The sequence below is a fragment of the Chlamydomonas reinhardtii genome, chromosome 2 (assembly GCF_000002595.2).
Source record: "Chlamydomonas reinhardtii strain CC-503 cw92 mt+ chromosome 2, whole genome shotgun sequence".
Lineage (NCBI taxonomy): Eukaryota > Viridiplantae > Chlorophyta > Chlorophyceae > Chlamydomonadales > Chlamydomonadaceae > Chlamydomonas > Chlamydomonas reinhardtii.
The window spans coordinates 7,627,008-7,653,220 of NC_057005.1; the positions used below are offsets into that span (position 1 = coordinate 7,627,008).

The window sequence follows — 26,213 nt, forward strand, 5'->3', positions numbered from 1 at the left end:
CGTGAATCAATGGTGTCCACACGCACCCCTGAATGCTGACCCGACTGACTTGTCTAATCAATTATTTTATTTGACTGACCATTCCGAGTTCGCTATCTTTAACAGAATATACCATGCAGCTCCAGCGCTCCACCGTTTCGGCCCGCGTGGCTTCGCGCGGCGCTCTGCGTGTGGCTTGCGTCGCCCGCCCATCTAAGGCCGTTGTCGCCCAGAAGGTTAAGGAGACTAAGCTGATGTCCACTGCCGTGCCCAGTAAGTAGTACACGCAGAGTCGATGGTCGATGATGGAATCTTCGATTGTGCAACCGGGAGCGCTGCAGCGGGAATCCTGTCATCCTGCTCGCGCATACCTGTACATGGGTCAGAATCATACTCGATGCAGACCGACACCTGACCCAGTAACCCATGATACTTAATTTCGGTTGTGGCTGTGGAGTCCGGACCAAACCCGCCTCACCGCCTCCCGCCCGCTGTGTGCTGTGCCTCCCACCTGCAGTCGCCACGGTGGCCGCTGCCGGCGGTCTGTCGGAGGCGCTGCACGGCTACCTGGACCCTCAGGCCGCCTACTTCTCCACGCTGGGGCTGCCTGAGGCGCTGGTGCACTGGGGCCACCCCGGCAACATGGCGGTGAGGGAGAGGGGGCAGGGGGGGCGGGCCGGGAGGGAGGGGGCAGTTCATTCCAGAACCCAAAGGGCGCATCGGGAGCGGACCTATGTTTGTTTACATGTGTGCCCCACACAAGAGGCGTAGCATGTGCCGGGCGGGGGTCCAGTCCAGTGCGTAGGCGCGATGGAGGGTAGGCGGCCGTGTGGCGAAGCCGTTGGGGATGCGCCGTGTTGAGGTGACCACACTGGAGGCACCGCCCCACCGTCGCCCTCCCCGCCAATGCTGCCGCTGAATTCCTAGTACCGTGCTGCTACTGCTACTGCCGCTGCTGCTGCCGCTACTGCTGCCGCTGCTGATGCCGCTGCTGCTGCTGCCGCTGCTGCCGCTGCTGCTGCTGCCGCTACTGCTGCTGCCGCTGCTGCTGCTGCCGCTGCTGCTGCTGCCGCTGCTGCCGCTGCTGCTGCAGGTGGTGCTGTTCGCCATGGGCGGCTACGGGGCTGCCTACCTGGGCTGGCAGATCCGCACCTCCACCGAAGGGGTGCGTGTGTGGGAGAGGGCTACTGTACCGTTGTGGGGAACGGGCCGAGGCCGAGTATGCGGGACAGGGACGTGTGTGGGCGTGGCCGTGGGCGCTTTCATGTGTGTGCGCGACGGGCTTGTGTGTGGCTGTGGGCGGCGGCTGTGGGTGGCGGAGAATGCCTTGACGCCTGACAAGCCCACGTGCGTGCGGGCAGCTCCACAGCGGCCTGTCAGGGCCACCCCTGCCCGCCACTTACATGCCTGCCACCCGCTTCAACTCCACCGCCCCCTTCCTTAGGATGTGGTGGCCAAGGCCAAGGACATGCACCCCAAGGTGAGCGAACTGCTGGTGGCGGCGCCGCAGGCGATGGCGACCTGGGGCCGGGGGCGCATGTATCCCTCCCCTCCAGGGGCAGCCGCCAATGCAGGACGGAGGGGCGGGTCACTTCGGCACCAGTGCCGCCACGCTCCTGCCTGTGTGTGTAGACCAGTGGCACGCATCCCCACCCACCCCGTTAACTGCCGCCCCACCACCCACAACCACCACACCCTCACCTGCCACCCCCCGCCCCCTCGAGCAGCTGGCTGCTGGCATGTTCTTCTTCTTCGCCGCGGGCGCGCTGGGCGGCATGATGAGCCTGATCATGCAGGGCAAGCCCATCCTGGAGAGGTGGGTGCTGGTTTGGGGGAGGGGGCCGGGGTGGGGTGTTGGGAAGGGGTGGCACCGCCGTGGCATCGGTGGGAGATGTGCGCGGCGGCTTGAGAGAGGGGACGGTGTTTGACTGTTGTAAGGGCATGGCTGGTGCGCGGCTTGGGCTAGGAATGTGGCTGGCCAGATGCAAACAAGTAGCGTGAGGCCCATGGCACGGGCTGGTTTGCAATTCCAACCTCGTCGCTTCACCTCCTTTACCATTTATCTCCTGCCCTGCCCCGCGCCCTCCCTCCACACGTGCCCGCAGCCCCCACGCCCTCACCGGTCTGGCCGGCCTGGGTCTGCTGTCCGTGCAGTCGCTGCTGCCCGTGGCCTTCGCCAGCGGCACCGGCGAGGCGCGCACCGCGGTGGGTGAATCGGCACACACACACACACACACACACACACACACACACACACACACACACACACACACACACACACACATATATATATATATATACACACACCCGGGGGGCTGTTTGGTGGTGGCGGCGGCGGCCTGCCGCCCAACAGCAAACGGATCGGGACGCACAGGCCGTCGGCCTTTGTGCGTTGCCCCGTGCGCATCTTGCCTGCACCTCTCATTCCCCGCCTGCCCACCCCACCTGCACGCCCCGCCTGCCCACCCCGCAGCACGCCTACTTGGGCTCGGGCATCCTGGCGCTGTTCTTGGTGCACATGGCCCTGGGCCTGAACCTGGGCTTCAGCATCTAAACAATGTCTGAGGGGATACCAGCACTGGCACTGGTCTGGTAACTACCGTATCACTGGCACTAGCACTGGTGGGGGCTAGGAGCCACCTGACTAGCTAGCTGCGAACCCGGCTGCGTGGGGTCGCGTGCTGGCTTGCAGCGCACAAGATCGCCGGTGCGGAGAGGGAGAGGGAGCGTGAGAGCCGCGTGAATTGACCAAGAGACGAGCGGAGCGGGCCATTGCCCGCCTCACCAGCGCACCTTGGCTGGGGAAATAATGTGTGCTGCACATGCATCGGAGTTTGCTGAGAGCGGAGGAAACACGTGGGCGTGATTCACGTGTTGGACTTTTGGCGATCACTGAGAGACAAGAAGAGGGGGTAAGAGGTGCGCGACGCGAGAGAGAGCGACAGAGCGCTGAGAGAAACGGGAAGTGGGGTTCTTCGCTGGGAGTTGCCCCATGCCTGACCTTTATGACGTGACAACGTGCCAGCATATTGCTGGCGACTGCTGATTGCACGCAGCCTTACTAGGTAGCTGTACTCCCTTCGTTACACGAGCGAACTTACGTCAGCGAGTCCCTCATGTAACCATCTGTAACCAAGAGTGCAAGACTCTCCTACCCTGCATGCCCTGTTCCCAGCAGCACCAGACGCCGGAGTAAAGGGTACGACCTAGCCAAAGCACTATCAGCCTCAACCCAAGCTCCAACTGCAGCTTAAACTCGCCTGGATCGCCTGCGACGGACAGCGCCACAGCGGCTGTGTCCTGTGGCCTGGCTGACGGACTCCCCGCATAGTGGCCTACATGGTCTCAATGTTGGCAACCCAACTTCATAACACTGCTGTTTCGAAGGCCTCTGTGTGTTTGCACACGCGGATTGTCCCCGCTTGTAACATCGCAACCATACACCGCAACGCCGTCGTCATCAAGAAATGGCGTACATTGACTGCCCAGCAGGGCTGTCCTGCCCCTGCAACCTCACATCTTTCAGAGGCATACTGAGCATGAGTGCATGTGAGTTCTCTCCGGGGCGGCAAGTACGTACCTGCAATGCATAACTCTTGACCAGAGTGGGCATCAAGCCACCAACCCTGGCGCGTGCGCTGCCGAGCAAGTAATATTACGTGGCGCTCGCAGACACGAAAAGACAGGCTAAGCACGGCGGATGGCAGTCCTAACGTGCTTGCAAGCTCCAAAGAAAGCATATGGACCTCCCCAGATGGCACACCCTTTCATGCTAGACATTCAAACATTACGCTGAGGATGTACCATTTACTACATACACCGTCCTTGTCACGTTCGAAATGCCGGCTCCAGCAAGACTCATCCCTCACAACCTGCGCACTCGCACCGTATGATGCTGTGCGCATTGTCAACCCCAGGGCCCTTACCTGACCGGTTCCCATCACACCCTCGGATGACGCAAGACCTTGCAGCTCCGGGCACATCATAAGCATGCCTGTCCAATTCCATTGGTGCCTTGCAGCAATGCACGCATCATGCATCAAACCCAGCCACACTGCGCGCATGTCCGGCCCTGCCTTCATTCCACCAACTCATCATGACGATGACAGAAGCAACAGTGGCAGCGTAACAATCAGGACCTGTTGCCGAGAGGTGCCCATAATGAATAATGCCCTCATCAACGTCGTGCATCACAGCACCCTGAACAAAAGGTTGCTCAACGCACGCCATGCTTAGCTGTTGCGTTAATAGTAAACTAAATAGTAAACGATGGTAGGGTGGATCAGAGAGGTAAATGGAGTTGGAAGATGCGCTTTGCGTGCAACTGATAAAGATCCCCAATGCGTGCGTGCGCCATGCGTACATCCATTGCCTAGCCCACAACAGGTGGCGTGATGAATGACCAGCACGCATTAGGACCCACTATACTGCTGTCGCCTTCAACCATTCATATTATATTAAAACCCGTATGCTCACCTGCCACTAGGCGTGGGCAGCATATGCTCATGCCAGAGTCAGGCTACCATTCTCTGATGATGATAAACATCAACACGTGTGTCCTTTGTGGTACAAACGCTCCTTTTGACGTGCGGTCCGGCAGGCGGCACAGCAAAGCAAAAGCTGCAAGCCCTCGCTACAAGACGCAAGCATCTGGCCTCCACTGCCCTCCGGCCTGGCCACAGCACCTTCCCGCGGCCCAGACCAAGGTGCACAGCACACCACAGCACACCGCAGCACGACGCTCAATTTCGCGTTTTGGCTACGTCGTATCTTGAATGCGGCTAATGTAAGTGCCATGACATCAGTAATAATGGTCTGGAGGTCATGAAGACCAGCAGCAGGGATCAGTCCCGCCAGCGGAACGACGCCGCTGCTTGGGGATGCCGCTCGGCTTTTTCATGCGGCTTGTTGTGCGCGCTGCTCCTTGCTCCCGCACCCCTTGGCGCCTCGCCCCCGTCGCCACTCCTCATGGCTACTTTCCTGATCCGCTTGCTTCGGCAGCCGCTGCGCGCCGATACACGCGGTAATTTGCCTGCGGGATAAGGGATGTCGAAGATTAAGATGCGGCCGTAAGCTAGTTCAATATTTGGGTGCTACGGTGTGTGAAACATGGGACTAAGTCACATGCCCGCATCGTCACGAAGCGCCTACCTCAAAGGATGCCTTGAGCGGTTGCGTCCCGGGGAACGCGCCCGCAAGCGCGTGCACCAGCGGCAGGGCCACAAAGTCGTAGAACCCCACTTGGCTCTTGCTCACGCCCTGCTTGGCGCGGTCGAAGAGCGGGCTGATGGGGATGCCCAGCTCCCTCTCCTTGTCGCCCTGGCGGAAGAACTCCTCCTCCAGCCCCGAGAGCCAGCGCTTGTGCACCTCGTGCGACTCGCCCAGGTGACCAATGTCGGCGGCCTGTGACCATGCGGGCACGTACGTACAGCGGTCGGAACCATACAACTTGCAGGCCGCGTAAACAAGGCTGGTGCAGGCTGGTGTGCAAACAAAGCCTGCGCCACGCCCACCTTGATGGCAATCTGTAGGCCCAACAGCCTCTGCGTGTCGTCGGCAGGGTGCGGTGCGTCCTCCACACTGCCCGCAGCGGTCGTCACAAACTCGGTGGCAAGGTTGCTGTGCACGGACACACGCACACATGGTTAGTTGGGCCGCGTCGGACAAGCATATCACATGTCAACTGTTTGGCGCCGGATTCCGCTTTACCCTGGTACTGCAACCCGTGTACGCCGCCGCGCCCCTTAGCTTCAAATAGCTGGCTGCATTGCAGGTGCCTACACACACAGGGGGTGTGCGCCTGCACCGCCGCCGCAGAGCCCGGAGCACAGAATGCGCCCGACACACACACACACACACACACACACACACACACACACACACACACACACACCTGCCCAGCCGGACCACAGGAGTTGCAGCGCCAGGCGTGGCTGCTGGGGGCTTGTTGAAGTTGGCAAGGCGGTGGACCGTGTTGAAGTGGGAGAGCAGCGAGAAGTGCTGCTTCATGTCCGTGGCCAGGACCATTTCAATCACCTGCGAGCGAGCAGGATTGTGTCAGCGAAGCGTAAGAGATTGTGAATATTGAAGTCGGCATAACCACAGGGCCCAGCTAACCCCGATTGCAGGTGGGTCAACGCGCCTGCTTGCGGAAGGCGCCCTTCTGCTCCGTGCTCAGCGGTGCCAAGACGTCCAGACCCGGCCGCCGCAGCGCCGAGAAGGACGCAGCAGAGTGGTGGTTCTCCAGCGGCGAGCGGTCGTTGTAGCGCACCGCCAGCGGGTCCGAGGTGGCGATGAGGAAGTCATTGGTGAGGCCGGGGTGGCCATAGTCATGCACGATCTGCACGTTGCGAAAGGATGTCTGCGTTACGGCCGTTCGATCGTGGTGGAGGTGCGGATACTAGTGCTGAGACACAGGCATCACCAGGGCTGCCCGCCTTTGACCCCGCGCCTACACAGGCCCCGCTCACCGCCGCCCAGTACGCCGCAAACAGCCCCAGCGGGTCCAGGTAGTGCACGTGCAGCTGCGCGCCGTGGATGATCACGTGCAGCGTCTGCAGCACGTCGGCGGCGTGCGTGGCGCTGTGGTAGGGGTTGTCCACATATCCCGCCTCGATGTGCCGCAGCAGCCTGTGTGTGGAGATGGGCGCAGGAGGCCAACAGCGAACGTCAGAACATTAATGGATATGGCACAGGGGCCACACGGCAATCAACGCGCAATCTCCTCCTTACCCACCTGGCCAGCACTGCGGGCTTGAGTTTGAGGCGCGGTATGAGTCCGGCCCGCTGGATGAGGAAGAAGCCCAGAGCCGACAGCGGGTGGCCGTTGGTAACTTCACGAAGCCGCCACGTGTCAAACTGCCAGCCGTCCGCGCCCGCCAGCACCTTCTCAACCTGCAACATGGAAAGCAAGCATTGTGTCAACAAGCGCTTCTGCACAATCAAACCATTCCTCGCGCCCGAAATAACCTTGCCAGTCGCCAGTTTCCTGTGAGCACACGCGGGCGCCGTGCCGCCTCGCACCTCGTCGATGACGGGCGGAGGCGGAGAAGGCAGCGGAAGATGCGGACCAGCACATGTCAGGCGTGGCAGCTACCAAGGATCCATACCGGACCTCACACTGGACATCATGGAACACTCCGCTGTCCGTGTGCAATGTGGATTATCCCGCTACGGCTTCGACGATGATGCGTTGGACCTCAAAGTGGACAGCGAAGGGGTTCTACTGTTGTCCCCTGCGGGTCTGCAAGCAAGCCGTTCCATCGTGGCGCGCTGCAAGCAGCACCCGCCGGCCCTACCTCCTCAATCACGGGCGGTGGCGGTGGCGGCGAAGACACAGCGAGCTGCTTCCGCGTGAGCGCCGCGATCAACGCCGTGTTGGCGCCTGCCGAGCTGCCGCCGCCTGCCCCAGCCAGGCTGGGCCGGGCCGAGCCGCCGCCCTGGATGGACGGCCGGCCATTGCAGGACGGCAGCAGCCGCATCCCAATGTCAGTCGTGGAGCGAGTGGAGCGCGAGTGGCTGCCTGCGCCGCGGTAGCTGGCGCTGAGCCCTGCGCCGAGCGTGGATTCGGCTGCGGCGTCCGTGAGATCGTCTGCCGGCACCACTAGACCTGCAGCCGAGCGCGGAGTGGAGGGGTTGGGCGCGGACGCTGGCATCGCAACCGGCGCGGCGATGCCTGAGGCCGCCGCTGCGACGGCGGTGTCCGGCGGCGGCATGCCGACGCCGTCATCCATCAGCAGCAGCGACGACGACGCCGCGGCCGCCGAAATGATGGTGGCGTCCGCGGGCCCCCCGTCGTCACCATCCTGGTCTCCCGGCTGCCCGGTGGCACCAGGCAGCTCCACCTGACCGCCCACACCCAGCTCGCTGCCGCTGCCGCTGCCGCTGCCGCTGCCGGCGGCCGGCGGCACGGGAGGGGGCACATCTAGCACATGTGCCGCCACCGCTACCGGCTGCTGCTGATGAAGCTGGAGCTGCTGGAGCTGCACCACAGCGCTGGGTACGGGGCTGGCGAGGCACGGCGCGGCGACGGTCGTACCGGGCGGCGGCGGCGGCGCGGCGCTGGATGTGAGGGAGGTGAGGGAGGTGCCGCGCGTGAGGGATAAGGCCCCACTGAACATGCTGCTCGTGCCGCCGGTGCCAGTGGTGGTGGTGGCGGCGCCCAGTCCGCCCGTGGACTGCAACGCCGCATCACTGGCGCAGCCGGCGAAGCCGCCGCCACCTCGCTGGACCTCGCCCGGAGCGCGCGCCTCGTTGTCCAGTGTGGGTAGCGCCGCGTCCGACGCCGCATCCAGGTCGTCGGGTCCGGCGTCCAGCCAGCCTAGCTGCGGCGCCAGGATGGCAGCCAGGGCGCCTGGAGCCGTGGCCGCAGGCGTGTGTGGGAGCAAGGGAGGGTTCGGGCGTTGTGGGGCGCGCAATGGTGGCGTGCGTGGAGAGCGCATGAAGCACCCAGTGGACCTCCTGCTGCGCGTTCTTCGGCAGCATTGGCCTCCTTGCGCCGCACCCGCACCCGCACCCGCACCCGCACCCGCATCCGCTCCCGCACCTGCACCCGCACCCGCACCCGCACCCGCACCCGCACCCGCACCCGCACCCGCACCCACCTTGCACGCTGTCAAAGTCCGCATCCACGACCAGGTGGCTGCCGCGGCGGGGCGCTAGCTCCGTAACGCGGCCTGTGGGGGCGGGGCGGGGCGGGGCGAGGGCGGCAGCACCATGAGGTAGCAGCAGTGCAAGGGCAAGGCAAGAGGTGGAAGGCCGGAGACAAGCCCCAGCAGCAACAGTAGTAAACGCAAACGCCGGCGCGCGAAAGCACGGTGCGAGATCGCACACGTTGAAGAATCCCTTACCTATGCGGCGGCCTGTGCCGCTGCCCGGCGCCGTCATGCCGGCCACCAGCTCGTCCCCCTCAGGCAGGCTATCCAGGTGCTGCTGCAGCCGCGCCGCCGCCAGGGCCGCTGCCAGGTCGGAGTCGTCGGCTGCTGCCGCCCGCGCCGCGGGGGAGGAGTCCGCCGCCTCCGCACCCAGCTGCAGGTCGGAGCCGGAGCCGGAGCCGCTGGTGCCGCCCAGCTGGTGCATCAGCAGCCGCGTTACGTCGGCCTGGGGGGAGGGAAGCGTCGGGAGATAGCCAAGTGTGTACCAAGGCAGGTAGGTTGAACGGAGGGAGGAGCAGGTGCACGTGGTTCATCTCGGCTGCGGTAGGTAACAGCGAATGCCAAGTAATAGTCCGTGCTGCTGGAAGGCCTTTGCCTGTGTCCTCATGTGTGCCCGCCCTGCCCGCACAGCGCTCACGTCCAGCTTTGCGTTGCGGATGTGCTGCCCCAGCGCGATGGGCGCGTAGATCTCAGTGCGGCGGATGATGGCCTGGCGGCAGTACACCACATCGCGCAGGCTGGGCATCTGGTTCTCAAGCAGCTGACCCAGCAGGCCCAGAAGCATGTCCGCGGTAGTCTCTGCAGGGGTAGGAGGGTGGGTAGGAGGAGGGGGATTACAGGCATGCGTTTGATACTGGGCGATGTTGAAACGCAAAGGGGGAAGGACCGGGCAATCAAAACACGCCAAGCTTCTTTGCGCACGCCCTCCCAAGCACGTTTGCAGACTGGGTTCGTGGCGCGTAGCCGCAGCACGGCACGACATGGAGCACAGCAGCACGGCACGGCACGACATGGAGCACAGCAGCACGGCACGGCACGACATGGAGCACAGCAGCACGGCACGGCACGACATGGAGCACAGCAGCACGGCACGGCGGCTACCCACGGCACTGCCTTCCGCTGCCCCTCCTCCTACGTCCCCCCACACCCACCTGCGTTCAGCAGGCGGCTGCCCAGCAGGCTGTGCTGGTTGCTGTGCAGGTCGCGGATGATCTCTTTGGGCAGCAGAGCCTCAAGCAGGTCCTGGTGGCGGTGCCTGTGGAAACACAGGACACCAGGGAACAGGCAAGCAAGAACGCCCATTTTCAGTCTACGTAATCGGACAGCAACAATACACGGCAAAAGGATCTGGCGCGCCGGCTAGACCCACCTCGACAGCAGCGCCGCGAACAGCAGCGCCGCCACCAACACCGCCACCAACACCACCCCCGCCAAGAGGCCGTCGTATGAGGCGTGGGTCCAGCCTTCGTCGGGCGCCACCCGCACCACCCACTGGTTGTTGGGCAGGCTGATGATGGCCTCGACCGGGTCCACAGGGGGCCGGTCGCTGAGAGGTGAGCGGGGCAGCCCAGGAGGAGGGCAAGGGCGTGAGCAGCGACACTGACTTATCGTCTTCCTAGTTGCAATGCGACACATTCAGTTTCGCAGCTTTGCAGGGCGCTCAAAGAAGTAAAGACGCTGTCTGAGCAAAAGCCAGCCCTAACGGCTCACCTGGCCGCCACCACGCGAAGGCCTGCGTCCGCGATGCCCATCGCGCGTATCTCGTAGCGGTGGCCCATGGATTGCAGCATTCGAGGCTTGGAGTCGGGCATGGCGTTGATGGCCTCAAGGTCAATCACGCCGGCGGACTGGGGGCAAGTGAGGGGCAGTCAGGACAATACCGAGTAAGCTGACACACAAGGTCGGGCTGGTGTCATTGCGGCACACATACCAGACCAGACCAGACAGGAACTGATCTCGCACTCACAAAGCCCCAGAAGGCCGTCCGGGTGGTGGCGTTGTAGGCGCAGGGGCCGCCGCAGTAGGGGTCCAGCGGGTCGGGCAGACCAAACGTCTGCAAGCGAGCAAACACCCCATCAAGCATACCGTAAGGCAAAGGGCAGGTCAGGACTCAAGGAGTGTGTCCAGAAACTAGCACAAGCAGAACACTGCAGTACGCAAGAGGTCAGACTGGCCCTCGCAACCCGCTCATGCAAACTGAGCAGCATCCTAGGCTTACCTCATTTGCGTCGACGCCTGGCACGAACACCGGCACTCGCACGATGACTCCGTAGCCGCCCTCGTAGAATTTGAGTGGCCCCACCAGAGTCATGGACTGCTCGCGCACAGTCGCCACCGCGCCGTCCCGGTCGCCAGGCGCACCGAACAAGTTGAAGCCCGCGACGCCGGCGTTGTTGCCGGTGAGCGGGTAGATGTCGCGGACAACGCCGTTGGGAACCTGCGCGCGACGCCAAAGGACGCCGAGTGAAGCTTGCACCGCGTGCCTGCCAGACTCGCGAGTGCCGCCGACCCGTGTTGCACCCCTGGCATTGCACGCGAATGCATTCATCACAACAAACTCTGCACACAAACTCACGAATTGGAGCATCTTCGTGATGTTCGGCCCGGCCTGTATGTGTCGGCGGTAGATATGCAGGGATTCGCACGCGAGGTGAGTGTCAAAGCTGGCATGTCCCTTCCGGTAAGCCTCACACACATATAGACGCGTGCCACACCCTGCTACCGTTTGCCAGCGATCCCGTTGCCTGGGTGTCGCATCGGCCCAACTAGTCACCTGCGAGAGCACTGACGGCGCCAGTCCCCCAAACAGCTCCTGCACCGCCGCGTACTGGCCGCGCGCGTGCACCACCATGTCAGCCATCAACACCACACTGCTGCTGGCGCTGCTCAGCTGCTGCCTGTGGTTGTGAGGGGGATTGTGAGGGGGGAAGAGGGGAGTGGGGAAGTGGCATGTGTATGTGTTAAAGAGCACAAGGAAAACATTGCGCAAAGACAGTGTATGCGATGCAGCAATGCGTATGTGTGTGTGCGATCATCAGGCACGTCGAATGTCGGAAAACACGCCAACCTGTCATCCTGGCCTAGCCAACCACAGGCGGGGGCAGCGCGTCCGGCCACGGCCCTCGTCAACAGCACACCCACAGCCCTGCCGCAGGCTGCAGCAGCCGCAGCCGCAGCCGCAGCTACAGCCACAGCCGCAGCCGCAGCCACAGCCGCAGCCGCAGCCGCAGCCACAGCCACAGCCACAGCCACAGCCACAGCCACAGCCACAGCCACAGCCACAGCCACAGCCACAGCCACAGCCGCAGCCGCAGGCCCGGCCCTTGTGCGCCCACACGCAGTCACGCACCTGTACCACCCAGCCGTGTCGATGGCCAGCGCGCTCGCTCGGTCCTGCGAGACACAGCAGCCATGCGCAGCGATTTCACACCAGCCAGCTCAAAGCACACATCACATAGCACTGGAACAACGAATCCCAGGCCCAGGAGGCTCCGGAGGCAGGCTGTCCACGGCATTCCTACGACATTTTCTCCCAGGTTGACTTGCGCCCTGTTCTGCGTGCATCCCCGCCCACCGCGCCCTCGCAGCCCTCAGTGTCAGGGCGAACACGCGCAACGACTGTTGGACGCACCTTTGCGCTGTCCGTAGCCACAACCGCCACGCGTTGTATGCCCCTGTGTACGCATTTGGGGCGGGCCCGCAAACCCGTTCTGTACATGTACGCTACTTGGCAGCTACTTGCGGTGTGTTGAAGCATACAGACAAGGTGTGTTACAGGGCATTAAGCCAAGTGAAGGTGTGTATGTGTGGGCTCGGGCACTTGAGGCAGCAACGGGTAGCGGAGGGGAGACCTGCTCCCGGAAGCCGCAGGCCAATGTGCCGCACCAAAGCATTGAACCCGAGGAAGCACACGCGAGACAGTCAGGATCCCACGCCAAAACCGAACAGGCATGCCCACGCACCATATGCCCACGCCCAGGATGAGTCCAAGGGCGATGAGGGGGACGAGGGCGATGGAGGGGTGCTCCCGCACCACACGAAGCGTGGCCTGCTCGTTTTAGTCACACAACATCACATGTGTCCAATCACTCTCATGCTAGGCTCTGGCAGAGGTACGCAGGCAGTAGCCTCTAGACTTGCCCCATATGTGCATAGTACGCGGGAGAGAAGGCTGACTAAGGCCTTTCTGACCCCGTATGAGCAAAGGGGTTGAGCACCTGTCACCGTGCCGCCGGACGAGCAAGTGACTCCGATGCGCGCTTCCCCAAGCGTCACAATGATCATCATGTGCCTTTTGCCTCACGACCCTTGAAGGCCTTTGCAACGGCTGCGCGCTTGCGCGCGACGACTCAGAAAGCGCTTAGCGACGGCTGCTTAGCATGGCCGTTTCCTTTCAGAACGATTCAAGTACACGATTAAGGCATCATTCATATCCAGGGTTGTCATGAACGCGCGCCCCGGCACGTCCGTTCCCCGCTTTCCCCGCTTTCTTTGCGGCCGAGCTTTACGACCATAACACCTACCATGACATCCGATAATACTCCTTTCCATATATCATGGAGCCGTAAACACCTGGGCGCCTTTTGTGTTCGCATTGCAGGGGCGTCCACTGAAGACAGGGCCGCAAGCCCTTTTCCTTCAACGCTGCTCTCAAGCTACTGTAGAAGCAGCTTTGTGGCACACTGAGTCTCAGGTGCAGGCGTCGAACAGAGAGGCTGAGTGAGCGACATGAGTTTAAGTAAGCCAGTGAGTGAAGTGATACCTGGCCTGTGTGTAGGCGCTTTTATCAGAGCGCGTTCAATGCATATCAACAATATATGAGTGACGACAAGCAACGTCGTGCTCAGAACCAGAGCCTCAATGCAGTTAGCAATCGGCCGAACGCCCGAACGCTAGCGGGCCGCTTAAAATACCAAGAAGCAATAGTTGATGCACGCTATCTTGTTATAAGGGTCAGGTCATACTTGACATCGTTGCTGACGCTGAGAGGCCGATGAGGGACGGCCATACCCCAGAACCCCAGAACATTGACTGGCTGACATTATATGCCTCGAGGTCTCACTTGTCATACCATGGATCATTCGCTCGCGTCGGAGACTGCCCCGTGAGACTGCCCCCCCCCCCCCCCCCCCACCCTCAACACTTCCAGCCAGGCAGCAACTGTCGGTACAGTAACTCCGGCGTTCGACCAGACGCGCACTACTGCCCTGCCGCTGCAAATTGTTTGCCATCTGCTGGGATCTGGGCGTCAGCTGCACCCTACGGGACCTCACCAACCTGCACCCTACGGGACCTCACCAACCTGCCTCAACACTGTCCACCAGTGAGGTCGTCCGCACCACCATCATGCCGCGCATGGGCTGGAAGCTCTCTGGCTCTGAGACCCTCAAAGTCCCCCTAGCGAAGCTGTCCGTCCGCATGGCCACATCCATGCAGCTGGACGATGTGGCCACGCGGCGGGCGGACCTACACGAGGATTATGAGCGCGCGGCACAGGGCCTGCCGCCGCGCGCTGTGGTGCGGTGCGAGGACCTGCCAGCAGCTGCGGCTGCGTGCAACGCTTGGCGCCATTAGGGACACCCTGGCGCGCCTTTGGCAGGAGGTACGAAATAATTCGCATATGCCGTTGGCTCGCCGTGAGCCATGCGGATGTGGGCAGCACGGCCATGGGGGCACCGCGGCGGGGGCACACGCCGCCGCCGCGCCCACGCCACGGCAGCACCACTTCTGGGATTGCGCGGTGGCGAAGGCCGTGGTGGCGCACTTCAACGCACACAACCCCGGTCCGGCTCCCATCAGCCAAGCCCAGCTGTGGCTGGTCCAGGCGCCGCCGGGTTTTCAGCAGCGTGTTTGGGACGTGGTGGTGATGGCGGCGCTGGCCGCCACAGAACATGGCCGGGTGCGGCTGCGCGGGATGACGCGCGCCACAGCGGCCCTGGGAATTCAGACGGCGGCGGCAGCAGCTCCCGAGGCTGCGGTGGCAGGTGCAGTGGAGGCGGAACCCGATCTTGACGTGATCCCACCCACACAGCTGACGCCGCCGCAGCCAGGCGTCAACCCCGTCGAGCTTGCGTGCGCTCGCGCAGTTGCGGACTTCTGGTCGCGGCTGATGCAGTTCGCGCAGCTCGGCGTGCCCCAAAAGGGCTGGGATGGTGTTGACGCCACTCACCCATCCTGGTGGTGGTGAACGGTGTTATGCTGTGCGCGTTGCCGCAAGCTATGGAGCTGGAGGCTTGAAAGGGATCAGCCCTTGGGAGAAGCGCGTGAGCACTAACATGAGCCATTGAAGCAGTGGCAGACGAGAGGGTCAGCGGGGGAGCTTAGTGGGCAGGCGAAGGGGTTTTCTGTTTTACGCCCGTGGGAGCAGGGCCAGGTTTGCGGGGTTTTATGCCTGAGAGGGTGTATTGGGTGCTGCAGCACCCCGGGCCTTACGGCCTGGACCGGCCTAGTGGCCAGACGCGTTTGTGGCTGCCCTTAGGCATAGTCAGCCCTGGCGTCGAGAGCTGGTTAGGTTGCGGTTGAGGTCGTGCAGGCTGCGGGGTCGTAGGACTCAGCCCCGCAGCCACTGTGGTCGTGCTATTGTAGTATGATACCGTAGTCGGCAAAAGACACATCTAGATGCCCCAGGGCGCCGTCCGCAGGGTTATATACTTGTGTCATAGAACTTCCGTGTTCCGCCCACAGCAATCACGTGCTGTCGCGTGCTGCGTGCTGTGTGTTTTGTTATGTTCGCTGTTTTTGTTTTCTGCCCGGTTGGTCTTAAGAATGCGGATGTTACAGAGGGGACAGTCCCAGCACCCGAAGACGCCGAGCCATTACATGCTATCAGGGCCCAACTTGACTCCACCAACCCCGACTTTGCTGCAAACCCTCCCGCGGGCAAAGTCCGTGTGACTCCGCGCACAGTGAGTCCTAGCCAAGCCTCAACCCGCCAGAGCCCCACCGCTGTGCCTCAACGCCACAAGCCTAGGCACAGGAGTGCCGGGAAACGTCTAGGCCGCAGGACACACGCATAGCGCACGCACTAACCTGGTCTTAAGAGGTAGCTCGCCCGCTGGGTCTGAGATTGTTACACCGGTAGTAATTCCGCAAGGATTGCTGGCGCGGTGAAGGGTCGGAGTGCGTTTCCCTGTGGACTCCAGAGCTGTTTGCGCTCTGCCGGGGAAACGCCAGGTCACGGCAGCCCTCGATTGAGAGCAGAAACACGATTCACGTGATCTGGCAGAATAACCGTGGAAACCGTAGTCACACACACACACACACGTATACACACGTATACACACACACACACACACACACACACACACACACACACACACACACACACACACACACAAACAAACAATATGGTGCGAAAAGCGGTCGGCGAGCCGAATGCGATTGTGAGACAAAGACAACCGGAGTGTGAGGAAGCCCCGCGGTTTGGAATGAGGGCACCGTGGCTGAAACAGTCGTAACATACAGCAGAACCCCATCCCCGCGGCCGAAGCCGAACCCAATCCAACCCCCGACCACAGGCGGTGGTCTGTGGGTGTTGCTGCGGTCCGTTGCCTGGGCCTTCTGTCCTTTCATGCCAACACGCCGTTACATTAGCAAACAGCGTCCGTTGTGCGGCTTGTGCCACTCCCAGCCCGCCCCCGTAAACATTCATGCGGCTCCCTTCACAGCATACAATCTTTCCAGCCGGGTTAGCCAAGAAGGGCAGAAACAGGAGAGCCCTCGTGAAGTTGTGATAATGCAACCTCCGCACATGCATCTCCTGAAGCGGGGCCCAGAGAGATTTGAAACTAGATTTGTAGGGCGTCCGTGACTTCTTGGCTCTTCCCTCTTCAACTTCGCAGCTTCTTACCTCACGTCAGGTCGCATCACGGCAAACCCATCCCAAGAACCCTGTACAACATACATGTCTCTTGGCCAGCGACCACCAACCAAGCCCAGCAATAGGTATATAATAAATGCATTATGCGCCCGCCATTCGTTGTAAGGTTCAAACATGTCTCTGGTCAGGAGGAATCCCGATCACTCAGCATTTGCACCCACGCGTCACACACGCATCCCTCAATTCATACCGCCACTCACACAGCAATTTCCTATGTCCGTGCGCATTTCGGAAACCGTTAACAAGTGCAAAGGACTCGCTGCAAGCAGACGGCCTGTACCAGGCCGCATTGCCTTCGCATGGTTGCGTAGGACACTGGAGCAGGGACCGCGTGGCTTCCACGAGCCCACCTCTTTCAGTATCTGCAACGTTTTGCTTCTCAGCGCTTCTATGTCGCCATGTCATTCAAACCCGCTGCCACCCCTCCCAGCTGCCTCCGAGACCTAATCACAGAAGAATGCAGCCCCAACTGGCCCTAAGGCAGCAAGTTCCTTGCGCATTTCTCCTCACAGCATAAGAAGCATTAACCCCAGTTTTGATGCAACCGCGCGACGCTGTGGCCACCAAGTACGTTGTCGTGTTGGCAATTCAACATGCCTGCATGCTCCTGCAGAAAGCGAGCACACCTGGAAGGCATGTCTGCGGGGCCAGCGCCATCCTACCAAGCACGCGCCAAACACACAGTACAGATTACGCAATCGCATTACAGGCTGGCGCTGCAACACACACACGTACACACACACACACACACATAAACGTTCGCGCACATTCACGCATACACGTAACTCCAAAACCAATTATGGCCCACTTGCTTGCTACGCAGTAGGCGTGTTGGCGGGCATCACACGCGAACTGGCTGCCGCGGGCGACACCGCACCCAGCTTGCTGTGGCGCGTCTCCGACCCGGCCGCCGCAAGCCCCTCCGCGGCCCGTGTGTACATGGTGTAGTTGACGTTGAAGCAGCGGTACAGCGGCTGCGTCCCGGGGAACGCGCCCGCAAGCGCGTGCACCAGCGGCAGCGCCACAAAGTCGTAGAACCCCACTTGGCTCTTGCCGACGCCCTGCTTGGCGCGGTCGAAGAGCGGGCTGATGGGGATTCCCAGCTCCTTCTCTTTGTCGCCCTGGCGGAAGAACTCCTCCTCCAGCCCCGAAAGCCAGCGCTTGTGCACCTCTTGCGACTCGCCCAGGTGACCAATGTCGGCGGCCTGTGACAAGGCACCCAGACACGCAAGCTTTCATGTGATGCGGTGTTGCAGTTTTCAGGCAAGTTGCCCACCCCCATACAGTTGCACCCAGGGGACAGTTGTCGTGATGCAGCCACACACCTTGATTGCGATCTGCAGGCTCAGCAGGCGCTCCGTGTCATCAACGGGCCGCGGCGCGCTGTCCAGCGACGCCGGTGTTTCAATGCTCACCGCGGGGCTTTCGGCCGGGTTACTGCGAGGGCACAGACACACACACGCGCACGTCAGCAAACGGTGCGCCGCAGAGAGGTCCAGTCGGCTGCGCCGCGGTGGCCTGGTGAGCTGAAACACTTGGACAGCTTGAGCACCTGAGGTCCTGTGTGCACGCACCTTTGCATGCGGTTGTACGGGGTTCCCCCGCCAGGTGTGCTGGGTGCAGGCTTGGTGAAGTTGGCGAGGCGGTGGACAGTGTTGAAGTGGGAGAGCAGCGAAAAGTGCTGCTTCATGTCTGTGGCCAGGACCATGTCGATGACCTGTGTAAGCAGTTGTGCGGACACTGTAGTTTAGTTATGAGCAACTGCAGCTTATAATGAGGGCCACATCATAATAAGGTGACGCCAGCTTCACAACGCATAGAACACGCGCCTGCTTGCGGAAGGCGCCCTTCTGCTCCGTGCTCAGCGGTGCCAGGACGTCCAGACCCGGCCGCCGCAGCGCCGAAAAGGACGCAGCAGAGTGGTGGTTCTCCAGCGGCGAGCGGTCGTTGTAGCGCACCGCCAGCGGGTCCGAGGTGGCGATGAGGAAGTCATTGGTGAGGCCCGGGTGACCGTAGTCATGCACGATCTGCACGTTGCGAAAGGATGTCTGCGTTACGGCCGTTCGTGGTGGAGGTGAGGATACTAGTGCTGAGACACAGGCATCACCAGGGCTGCCCGCCATTGCCCCCGCGCCTACACAGGTCCCGCTCACCGCCGCCCAGTACGCCGCAAACAGCCCCAGCGGGTCCAGGTAGTGCACGTGCAGCTGCGCGCCGTGGATGATCACGTGCAGCGTCTGCAGCACGTCGGCGGCGTGCGTGGCGCTGTGGTAGGGGTTGTCCACATATCCCGCCTCGATGTGCCGCAGCAGCCTGTGTGTAGAGATGGGCGCAGGCGGCCAACAGCAAATGTCAGAACATTACAGGGTATGGCACACGGACCACACGCCAACGCGCCATCCCCTCCTTGCCCACCTGGCCAGCACCGCGGGCTTGAGTTTGAGGCGCGGTATGAGTCCGGCCCGCTGGATGAGGAAGAAGCCCAGAGCCGACAGCGGGTGGCCGTTGGTAACTTCACGAAGCCGCCACGTGTCAAACTGCCAGCCGTCCGCGCCCGCCAGCACCTTCTCAACCTGCAACATGGAAAGCAAGCATTGTGTCAACAAGCGCTTCTGCACAATCAAACCATTCCTCGCGCCCGAAATAACCTTGCCAGTCGCCAGTTTCCTGTGAGCACACGCGGGCGCCGTGCCGCCTCGCACCTCGTCGATGACGGGCGGAGGCGGAGAAGGCAGCGCCGGAGCCTTCTTGGCCCCCAGCATGCTGCCCAGCGCCAGCCCCGTGCCTGTGATGCTGCGCCGGCTTACGCCCGACGCCCACAGCCGCTGCCGGTCCACGGTCGGGCCGGGCGGCCCGTGTAGGACCTCACTGCCCTCAACGGTGCAGCTGGTCGTGCGGGAGCCGGCGGCAGGGGCCAGGAGCATGCCGCCCCCGTCCGCTATCGTCACCAGAGCGCTCCGCCGGCGTGTGCGCGTCACGCCGCCCACGCCGCTGAGTGACGGCCCGCCCTCGTGCTGCGTCTCCTGCCGCTGGGGCGGCCGCGGCCGCTGCTGCGCGTCCTTGTCTTCCCCACTGACGCTGCTGGGCTGCGGCGACGTGAATGCGAAGCTGATGGCGCTGGCGGTGGCGACGGCCGCTTCAAGGATGTGGTCCTGCGCCGTGGAGCCTGGCAGGCCGCCGGCCGTGCCCGCGCTACTGCTGCGCGGCCGGCCTGTGCTGCCGCCATCGCCTACATCTGCCGCCGCCGCTGCCGCCTGGCCCGGCGCGGCCGACAGGTCCAGTGCTGCATTCATACGCGGCGACGCGCCGTTCATCACGCCCAGGTGCAGGCGCTGCGCGATGGAGCGGCTGCCGGCGCTGCCCGCCATAGAGGTGCTGCCGTGGTCGTCCGACCCGGGGCCGGCGCCCGGCTCGGGCGTGCCGCTGGGCTGGCGCACCATGTGTGAGACGGCCCGTTGCAGCGCCGCTGTGTTGAAGCTGTTGATTGAGGGCCGCGGCGGCAGCGGGTCGTGCGTGGCGGCCTCCGTCCCCTGCGTGGGCAGCGCCGCATCCGACGCCGCGTCCAGGTCGGGCCCGGGGTCGTACCAGCCCGTCTGCGGCGCCAGCAACATGGCCAGCGCGCCTGCAGCCACCACGGAGTGTGTGACGCAGGTTAGCAAGGGCTGGGTCAGGCGGCTGCTTGGATCAGTGCAAGGCAACAGCAGAGGCCTTGCCCTCCAACGGACCGCTGTGTGATGTGTAGGACGCTGTGGACAGCAAAGCTCAATCGCGCACCTGACAGCGTCTCGTAGTCGTGGTGGGTCATGGTGATGGACTTGGCCATGGCCCGCACGCCTACAGCGGCAGCGGCAGTGCAGAGCACGACGCGTCAGCAAACTGGCAGTACAAGGGGCAACCCGTGGCGAGGTGCCCAGGGCCCCGGCACCCGCTGTGTGGCCAACGCGCGGTCCCAGCAGCCCGGTCGGCGGCCATTGGCCGCCACATTCATGTCTTGTGCACCAGAGTCGCCAGGCGTCTTAACTGTGGCTGCGTGGAACCCCCGCCAAAGCAGCGCCGCCACCCCGTATCCCCGCCGCCGCTGCTGCTGCTACTGCTACTGCTGCTGCTGCTGCTGCTGCTCGCCCAGACACTCACCCTTGACGTCGTCCTCGCCGCCGTCCGCCCCCTCCAGGTCCTGCAGCAGGCCGGCCTCCAGCGCGTCCTCCTCGCTGAACGAGTAGTCGAACTTGCCGCCCAGCTGGTGCATCAGCATCTTGGCCACGTCGTCCTGAGGGGGCGGGCAGCAGTCAGCGGGGATTGAGTCAGCTGGAATGCAGAGGCAGGAGTCGGCCCTGCCCTGCTACCTGCCAGACCTGCTCCGGGCCTCGCTTGCTGTAGCTGGCTTGCCCGTCAGCGCGGGTCAGCGCCCCAACCTGTTACTGGCTTCTGCACTCACGTCCAGGTTTGCGTCCCTCAGCTGGTCCCCCAGGTTGAGCGGCGCGTAGATGTCCATGTTGGCAAGGATCTGCTCCCGGATGAACAGCAGGTCGCGCAGGTCGGGGCTGCCGCCCTCCAGCAGCGTGGCCAGCATGTCCAGCAGCATGTCGGCGGTGGTGGCTGCGCGGGCGGCGGCGGGGCGGCGGGGCGGGGTGAGACTCGAGCATGTGGAGTCGAGCGTGTGGGGTTGAGCAATAACCAAACTTGGTGAGAAGCCTTCAATCGAGAAGCGACCCAATCCTTACGCCCAGCCGTTCGTTTCCCAATAACACACGCTCGGTGCGCACTCACCCGCCTCCAGCATGCGCGGCCCCAGCCTCATGGCGTCGTCGTGGCGCAGGTTGTCGATCATCTCGCGCGGCAGCAGCGCCTCCAACAGGCGCTGGTGCTGGCGCCTGTGTGCGGGGTGCGGGGCGGCGGGAACGGCGTGGCAAGGGGGGGGGGGCGGAGGCAGAGTTGGCGAGGTCAGAACGCGTGGCACCGGTTGATTGTCGGCCACATGCACACGGCGTATGCCCCTCCCTAGCGCTCCATCAACTGCTCCGGCGGGCTCCTCCGGGCCGGCGTCTGCGCTCCTGCCCGCAATCCCTCTTGCATGGACGGCTGCACCCCGCCCCCCGCTCAGACCCACGCGCGCCCCGCCAAACACAGAGCCCTCCCACTCGCTGCCCCGGCCCGCGGCTGCACACGCACCTGGACACCAGCACCGCGAAGGTCATGACGGCGAACGCGACGTCCACCACCACCACCACCACCAGCACCGGCACGTACCAGCCCGGCCGCCAGCCCTCCGCCGGCGCCACCCGCAGATACCACTGCACGCCAGAGGCAGAGGCGGGTGGGCGGGTTAAGGGTAGGCCGCAAACACCAGTGCTTGTGTGTGGGTCCCGCACGCCCCTGCCCCCGCAGCCTTGTTGGTGCCGCTGCCCGCCCATGCCCACATGGATGCGCCGGACCAGCGCCCGCTCCGCCCGCTGCCTTGGTGCCTGGCACAGCCCGCCTCCTCACGCCCCGTGCTCCCACCCCACATCTGGAATGGCACAGCACCGACTGCGCCCCCCACGCCCCATGGGCATGAACATGAGCTTGATCACGGCCCCACCCGCTCCTCCGCGAGTCCGCCTGCCGCCCACCTGCATGCCCGGCAGATCCACCACCGCCTCCACAGGGTCCTGCGGGGCCTGGTCGCTGCCCGTCACCCGCGTCAGGTTCAGCGCCGCGCCGCCAGCGCCGCTGCCGCCGCTGCTGCTGTTGCCGCCACTGGCCGCCGCCGCCGCCGCCGTCAGCACCGCTACGTCGTAGTTGTACGCCATCAGCTCAAAGCGATAGCCGCTATCGTGTATGGCGGCCAGCCGCGAGCCGGGCGCGCTGTGAAGGCGCTCCAGATCAATCAGGGCGGTGGCAAAGCCCCTGCGCGCGAGGCGTGGTGGCGGACAGGGGGCAGAGCATTGGCACCGCGGGGCGCGGCTTGCAAGGGAGCGCGCGCGAACGAGCGCGCACATGCGGTTATATGTGTGGGTCCAGGTTTGCATGCGGGCAGCCCGCGTGCCCGCGCTCCCCTTCAAGCCCAGCAAGCCCTTGGTGCTACGAAATCCCTGCCCTGCCCCCCGGCCCCGCCCTCGCCCCCGCTCCATCGCCCCGCCGCCCCCGCCGCCAGCCGCCGCCCCCGCCGCCCCCGCCGCCGGCTCGCTCACCAGTACTTGGTGCCCGCCGTGGCGTTGTACGCGCACGGCGCGCCGCACTTGTCCCCTGGCGCCGGGTCGGGCGCGCCCCACGTCTCCGTGGCGTTTGTCACGTTGCGTATGAACACCGGCAGCCGCGCGCGCAGCCCATAGCCGCCCTGCAGGAAGGTGAGCGGCCCCATGAGCGTCAGCTGCCCCAGCTGCACCGCGGCCACGGCGCCGGGCCGCTGGTCGCCCGTGAACAGGTCGTAGCCCAGCACGGCCGAGTTGTTGTTGGCGTCGGCCGGGTACACCTGCCGGATGACGCCCTGAGGCGCCATCTGCAGGCTGCGCAGCGCGTCGGGCGGCGCCTGCGGGCATGAGCGCGCGTGCGGGCGGGAGGGAGGGAGGCGTGGGCATGTGGGAGCCGCAGAGGCCGGTGGTCGGACGCGCCTACGGTCTCACGTCGCCAACTAATCGCATCGTGGTACGGCCCTGCCGCAGGACCCCCAACATCGGTCCCAAGCCGTGGCTACAACCTTATTCGCATACACGTCCGCTCGCTAGTGTACTCCGTATTCATGCTGGTCTTCGCTAACTTCCCCAGCCCCCACCCCACGCCACCAGCCCCGCCCCACCGCCCACGTGCCCAGCGCTGCCCCCTGCCCACCCCCACTCCTCACCACCGCCACCCCCACTCCTCACCACCGCCACCCCCACTCCTCACCACCGCCACCCCCACTCCTCACCACCGCCACTCCTCACCACCGCCACCACCACCACCGCCACCACCACCACCACATGCGTTCCTAAACGCAAACGCGCCCGCTGCCGCCCGCTGCCGCCCTCTCGCTCACCAGCGCCACCAGCTCCGGCGCCGCCACGCTGAACATGGCCGCCATGTCCGCGTACCCGGGGTAGTGGTGCACCACCGCAGCCATGGAGGTGACTGAGCGAGAGGCGGGGAGGAAGGGGAGAAGGATGGGAGGGAGGGGTGTCAGCAGCAAGAGGGCTGCGCGGCTGCTGCGGCGCGGGCCCACAGGCGCGCTGCGCCAGGCACGACCGCGAGCAGGCGAGGACGCGAGCAGGGGCGAGCAAGCTCACCTGGCGCGTACGACTCGTGGATTTGGGTCCGGTACCAGGACGCCACATCGGTGGCCAGCGCCATCACACGGTCCTGTGCAGGGGCCGCACCCGCACCGCCAGGCGCACGTGTTATGCACACGTGCCCACAAGGCCACAGCCACCCCGGCACACACTCCCCGATGTGCGTATGGCGGATACAGCACGCCAAAGCCCCGTCGCCCCCCCCCCCTCTGTCTCCGATCACTCCGGTGCTCCACACAAACGGCTAACCCCCCCCTCGGCTCCCGGTGCTTTCCGCCCCCATCGGCTCTGAGAGGCCCTCGAGCGAACCCGGGTTCACGCACGCCGCTGAGGGCTGGCCGAGTGCGTGTTTTCCCCTTGCCCGCGCCGCTGGTCGACATCCAAGGATATGCCAAGCCCGGCCCCTGTGATACTAAAACGCGTAACCGAAGAGGCGCGCCGAAGCAAATCCGTCCGTGCCTGCTTCTCCCTCACTAGTCTCACCTTCGTTCCCGTCGCCGTTGACTGAGCTACCCTTACAGTTCCCCAGATTGTTGCCAGCAACAGAAGTGCTAGCACAGCAAGCGCAATAAGCAGTGGCCCTGTATTCTGGGAGAGTGTCCTCCACAAGCTCTGCCGGCAGCAGAAAGATAAAGCCAGCGTTAGCCAAAGACCAGGTCAAATGTGGCTTAGGAAGCGAGTGTCTCAGAGGCACAATCATTCTTCGAGGTTGCAACCCAACACGGCCGAGCACCTAAGCCTATAGTAAAGTTACCTTAAATAGGCCAGACACACGCAACACTGCTCGCGCCCATAGCGATGGAGACGGCGCGACACCGTTGCCGCGGGTCGACGCAGCCCTCCTGAAGCTCTGAGGCTTGAAGCTGGGCTGGGCCCTAAAGCTTGGATTCATGGCCGCGACTCACACCACCGGGCCGCTAAGCATTCGAGTAGCGAGTATGCGTCGTGACCTGACCCTACTTAATACCACGCGTGGCCTCTCATTGAAAATCTTTATCATAAGTTATTTGGGTATGCTCCTCTGCGTTTGTGTGGAGCGAAACTGAAGGGGCACCGGTTTGTACGTCATGGTGCGGCTTCATCCACGCGGACCCCGCAACTTGCATTCTGAATCTTTCACCTGAGAGCAATCTATTTTAATGGGCTAGCGAGGCAGGGTCTCGCAAAACGGAGCGCACGCTTCTGGCACAATGTCGGACGGAGCTCGCTGAATTGAACCTTGAGGATAGCGATGAGGCAACTACAAGACCATTTACGACTTCATACTGGACCGGTATGGTGGAGGACGGGCCCTGAAGCTTCCTGCGACGGGGCACTTTAGTCCAGGGGAGGCTTTAGTCACGTGTGTGGGGGGGGGGGGTGATGGGACAGGGTTCAAGGCAGGTTGGCGAGGTCCCGTAGGGTGCAGCCGATGCCCATACCCGTAAGCAGACAGCAAACAGTTTTGCAGTGGCAGAGCAGAAGTGCATGGCTGGTCGAACGCCCGCGTTACTGTACCGACAAGTTGCTGGCTGTGTGGGGGGGGGGGGATGGTTGCGTGCTGGCGGGCGTCAGAGGGCAGGCTTGCCCCTGACACGCTCGCTCCTCAGTCACCAACTGATCCCGCGCCTCGGTCTGCTCTTGTATTGTGGATAGACGTTCCTCCACCAGGTTTACGCCTGTTCGAGATGTGGTGCTTTCCTGCAGGGCGGATCGCCCTATATCAGGCCGGACCACGAGACCAAGCTGACCAAGAACCAGTTGCTGAGCAAGTTGCGCGGCTACCGCTACGTGCTGCCAGCGAAGCAGCGGCCGCGCAAGCTCCCCTTGTTGCTCGAGCAGCAGGTAAGGTTTGCTCCCTTGCGTCGCTCCTCGACTAGCTAGCTCTAACCCACCAAAGGAGTTTTAGGTTGCCGCCTTCACCGGCACATACCGGTACACGCTGTGCCTACCGCCTACGGCGTCTTTTAGATCTAACCGGCAACGCCCTGAAGTGGCCTTCGGCCGAAACCCGGCTTCCCGTTTAGGCTTGGCTGGAACACCTGCATGGCATGCGGGCGTGCACGCATACTGCAAACGTATTCTAGCCTGCACGTGCACCACAGCGTTACTTTTCGCGCCGCTCGCAGCTGGTGGGCCAGGCTGAGGTCGCTTTCTGTGGCATGCTGCCATCCTGCCCTGCTGCAGACGACAACACTGGACTGCTGGCAGAAGCGCCAGATCGCGGCGGGTGACAGTGAGTACCGTAGTGGTACAAAGGTTTCGGCGTTCGAAATTTCGGCAAGGCGTTGCCGAAATGCTGGAATTATTATGATATTTTTTAATTTCGGGGGGCCGCCGGATTATTTAACAATAATGTTTTTAAGTTCGGCGGCCCGCCCACAGCCGCCCACGGAAGGGGCCTAGCAAGCACTGCATCAAGGGGCTACCCGCTACTGTTCCAGCAGTACGGTACCGGTGCTGTGCAAACTGGCAACC

General features: G+C 63.3%; 4 protein-coding genes across 4 annotated transcripts; 2 read left to right on the forward strand and 2 right to left on the reverse strand.

The window, feature by feature from the left end:
* Nucleotides 1–48: 48 nt before the first annotated feature.
* On the forward strand, nucleotides 49–3,040 carry CHLRE_02g143450v5 (uncharacterized protein). The gene is made up of 7 exons (XM_001694930.2): nucleotides 49–252; nucleotides 497–627; nucleotides 1,073–1,144; nucleotides 1,424–1,459; nucleotides 1,707–1,795; nucleotides 2,085–2,184; nucleotides 2,453–3,040. The coding sequence occupies exons 1-7, from the start codon at nucleotides 114–116 to the stop codon at nucleotides 2,531–2,533; spliced, it is 648 nt and encodes a 215-aa protein (XP_001694982.1). The 5' UTR covers nucleotides 49–113; the 3' UTR covers nucleotides 2,534–3,040.
* Nucleotides 3,041–3,050: 10 nt separating this feature from the next.
* Nucleotides 3,051–13,538, reverse strand: CHLRE_02g143400v5 (uncharacterized protein). Its single transcript, XM_001694808.2, has 22 exons — nucleotides 13,157–13,538; nucleotides 12,596–12,681; nucleotides 12,265–12,307; nucleotides 11,983–12,026; nucleotides 11,407–11,530; nucleotides 11,209–11,241; nucleotides 10,852–11,070; nucleotides 10,600–10,686; nucleotides 10,344–10,480; nucleotides 10,003–10,179; nucleotides 9,785–9,888; nucleotides 9,271–9,431; nucleotides 8,829–9,078; nucleotides 8,583–8,654; nucleotides 7,278–8,332; nucleotides 6,716–6,873; nucleotides 6,450–6,609; nucleotides 6,122–6,319; nucleotides 5,873–6,015; nucleotides 5,493–5,598; nucleotides 5,131–5,382; nucleotides 3,051–5,011 (listed from the first exon to the last, which is right to left on the reverse strand). The coding sequence occupies exons 1-22, from the start codon at nucleotides 13,157–13,159 to the stop codon at nucleotides 4,952–4,954; spliced, it is 3,672 nt and encodes a 1,223-aa protein (XP_001694860.2). The 5' UTR covers nucleotides 13,160–13,538; the 3' UTR covers nucleotides 3,051–4,951.
* A 270-nt stretch (nucleotides 13,539–13,808) lies between these two features.
* On the forward strand, nucleotides 13,809–15,420 carry CHLRE_02g143392v5 (uncharacterized protein). Its single transcript, XM_043060232.1, has one exon. The coding sequence runs from the start codon at nucleotides 14,254–14,256 to the stop codon at nucleotides 14,818–14,820; it is 567 nt and encodes a 188-aa protein (XP_042927785.1). The 5' UTR covers nucleotides 13,809–14,253; the 3' UTR covers nucleotides 14,821–15,420.
* Nucleotides 15,421–15,436: 16 nt separating this feature from the next.
* On the reverse strand, nucleotides 15,437–25,008 carry CHLRE_02g143350v5 (uncharacterized protein). Its single transcript, XM_043060229.1, has 18 exons — nucleotides 24,511–25,008; nucleotides 24,240–24,368; nucleotides 23,754–23,826; nucleotides 23,507–23,598; nucleotides 22,683–23,020; nucleotides 22,122–22,398; nucleotides 21,682–21,803; nucleotides 21,280–21,383; nucleotides 20,948–21,108; nucleotides 20,647–20,779; nucleotides 20,287–20,346; nucleotides 19,215–20,134; nucleotides 18,928–19,085; nucleotides 18,666–18,825; nucleotides 18,342–18,539; nucleotides 18,087–18,229; nucleotides 17,838–17,949; nucleotides 15,437–17,717 (listed from the first exon to the last, which is right to left on the reverse strand). The coding sequence occupies exons 1-18, from the start codon at nucleotides 24,646–24,648 to the stop codon at nucleotides 17,328–17,330; spliced, it is 3,708 nt and encodes a 1,235-aa protein (XP_042927786.1). The 5' UTR covers nucleotides 24,649–25,008; the 3' UTR covers nucleotides 15,437–17,327.
* Nucleotides 25,009–26,213: the final 1,205 nt, after the last annotated feature.

Bases quoted from the DNA above. Each gene is read 5' to 3' on its own strand.
- CHLRE_02g143392v5 (XM_043060232.1), top strand. From the start codon at position 14,254: ATGCCGTTGGCTCGCCGTGAGCCATGCGGATGTGGGCAGCACGGCCAT.
- CHLRE_02g143400v5 (XM_001694808.2), bottom strand. The intron at 8,655-8,828 runs GTAAGGGATTCT...CCGCCCCCACAG, and splicing joins CGGCACAGGCCGCCGCATAG to GCCGCGTTACGGAGCTAGCG. The intron at 5,012-5,130 runs GTAGGCGCTTCG...CTTATCCCGCAG, and splicing joins CGCTCAAGGCATCCTTTGAG to GCAAATTACCGCGTGTATCG.
- CHLRE_02g143350v5 (XM_043060229.1), bottom strand. From the start codon at position 24,648: ATGAATCCAAGCTTTAGGGCCCAGCCCAGCTTCAAGCCTCAGAGCTTC. The intron at 18,826-18,927 runs GTGGGCAAGGAG...CTCTACACACAG, and splicing joins AAGCCCGCGGTGCTGGCCAG to GCTGCTGCGGCACATCGAGG. The intron at 17,718-17,837 runs GTGTGTGGCTGC...GCCTTGTCACAG, and splicing joins GCCTGCAGATCGCAATCAAG to GCCGCCGACATTGGTCACCT.
- CHLRE_02g143450v5 (XM_001694930.2), top strand. From the start codon at position 114: ATGCAGCTCCAGCGCTCCACCGTTTCGGCCCGCGTGGCTTCGCGCGGC. The intron at 1,145-1,423 runs GTGCGTGTGTGG...CCCCTTCCTTAG, and splicing joins TCCGCACCTCCACCGAAGGG to GATGTGGTGGCCAAGGCCAA. The intron at 2,185-2,452 runs GTGGGTGAATCG...CCCACCCCGCAG, and splicing joins CCGGCGAGGCGCGCACCGCG to CACGCCTACTTGGGCTCGGG.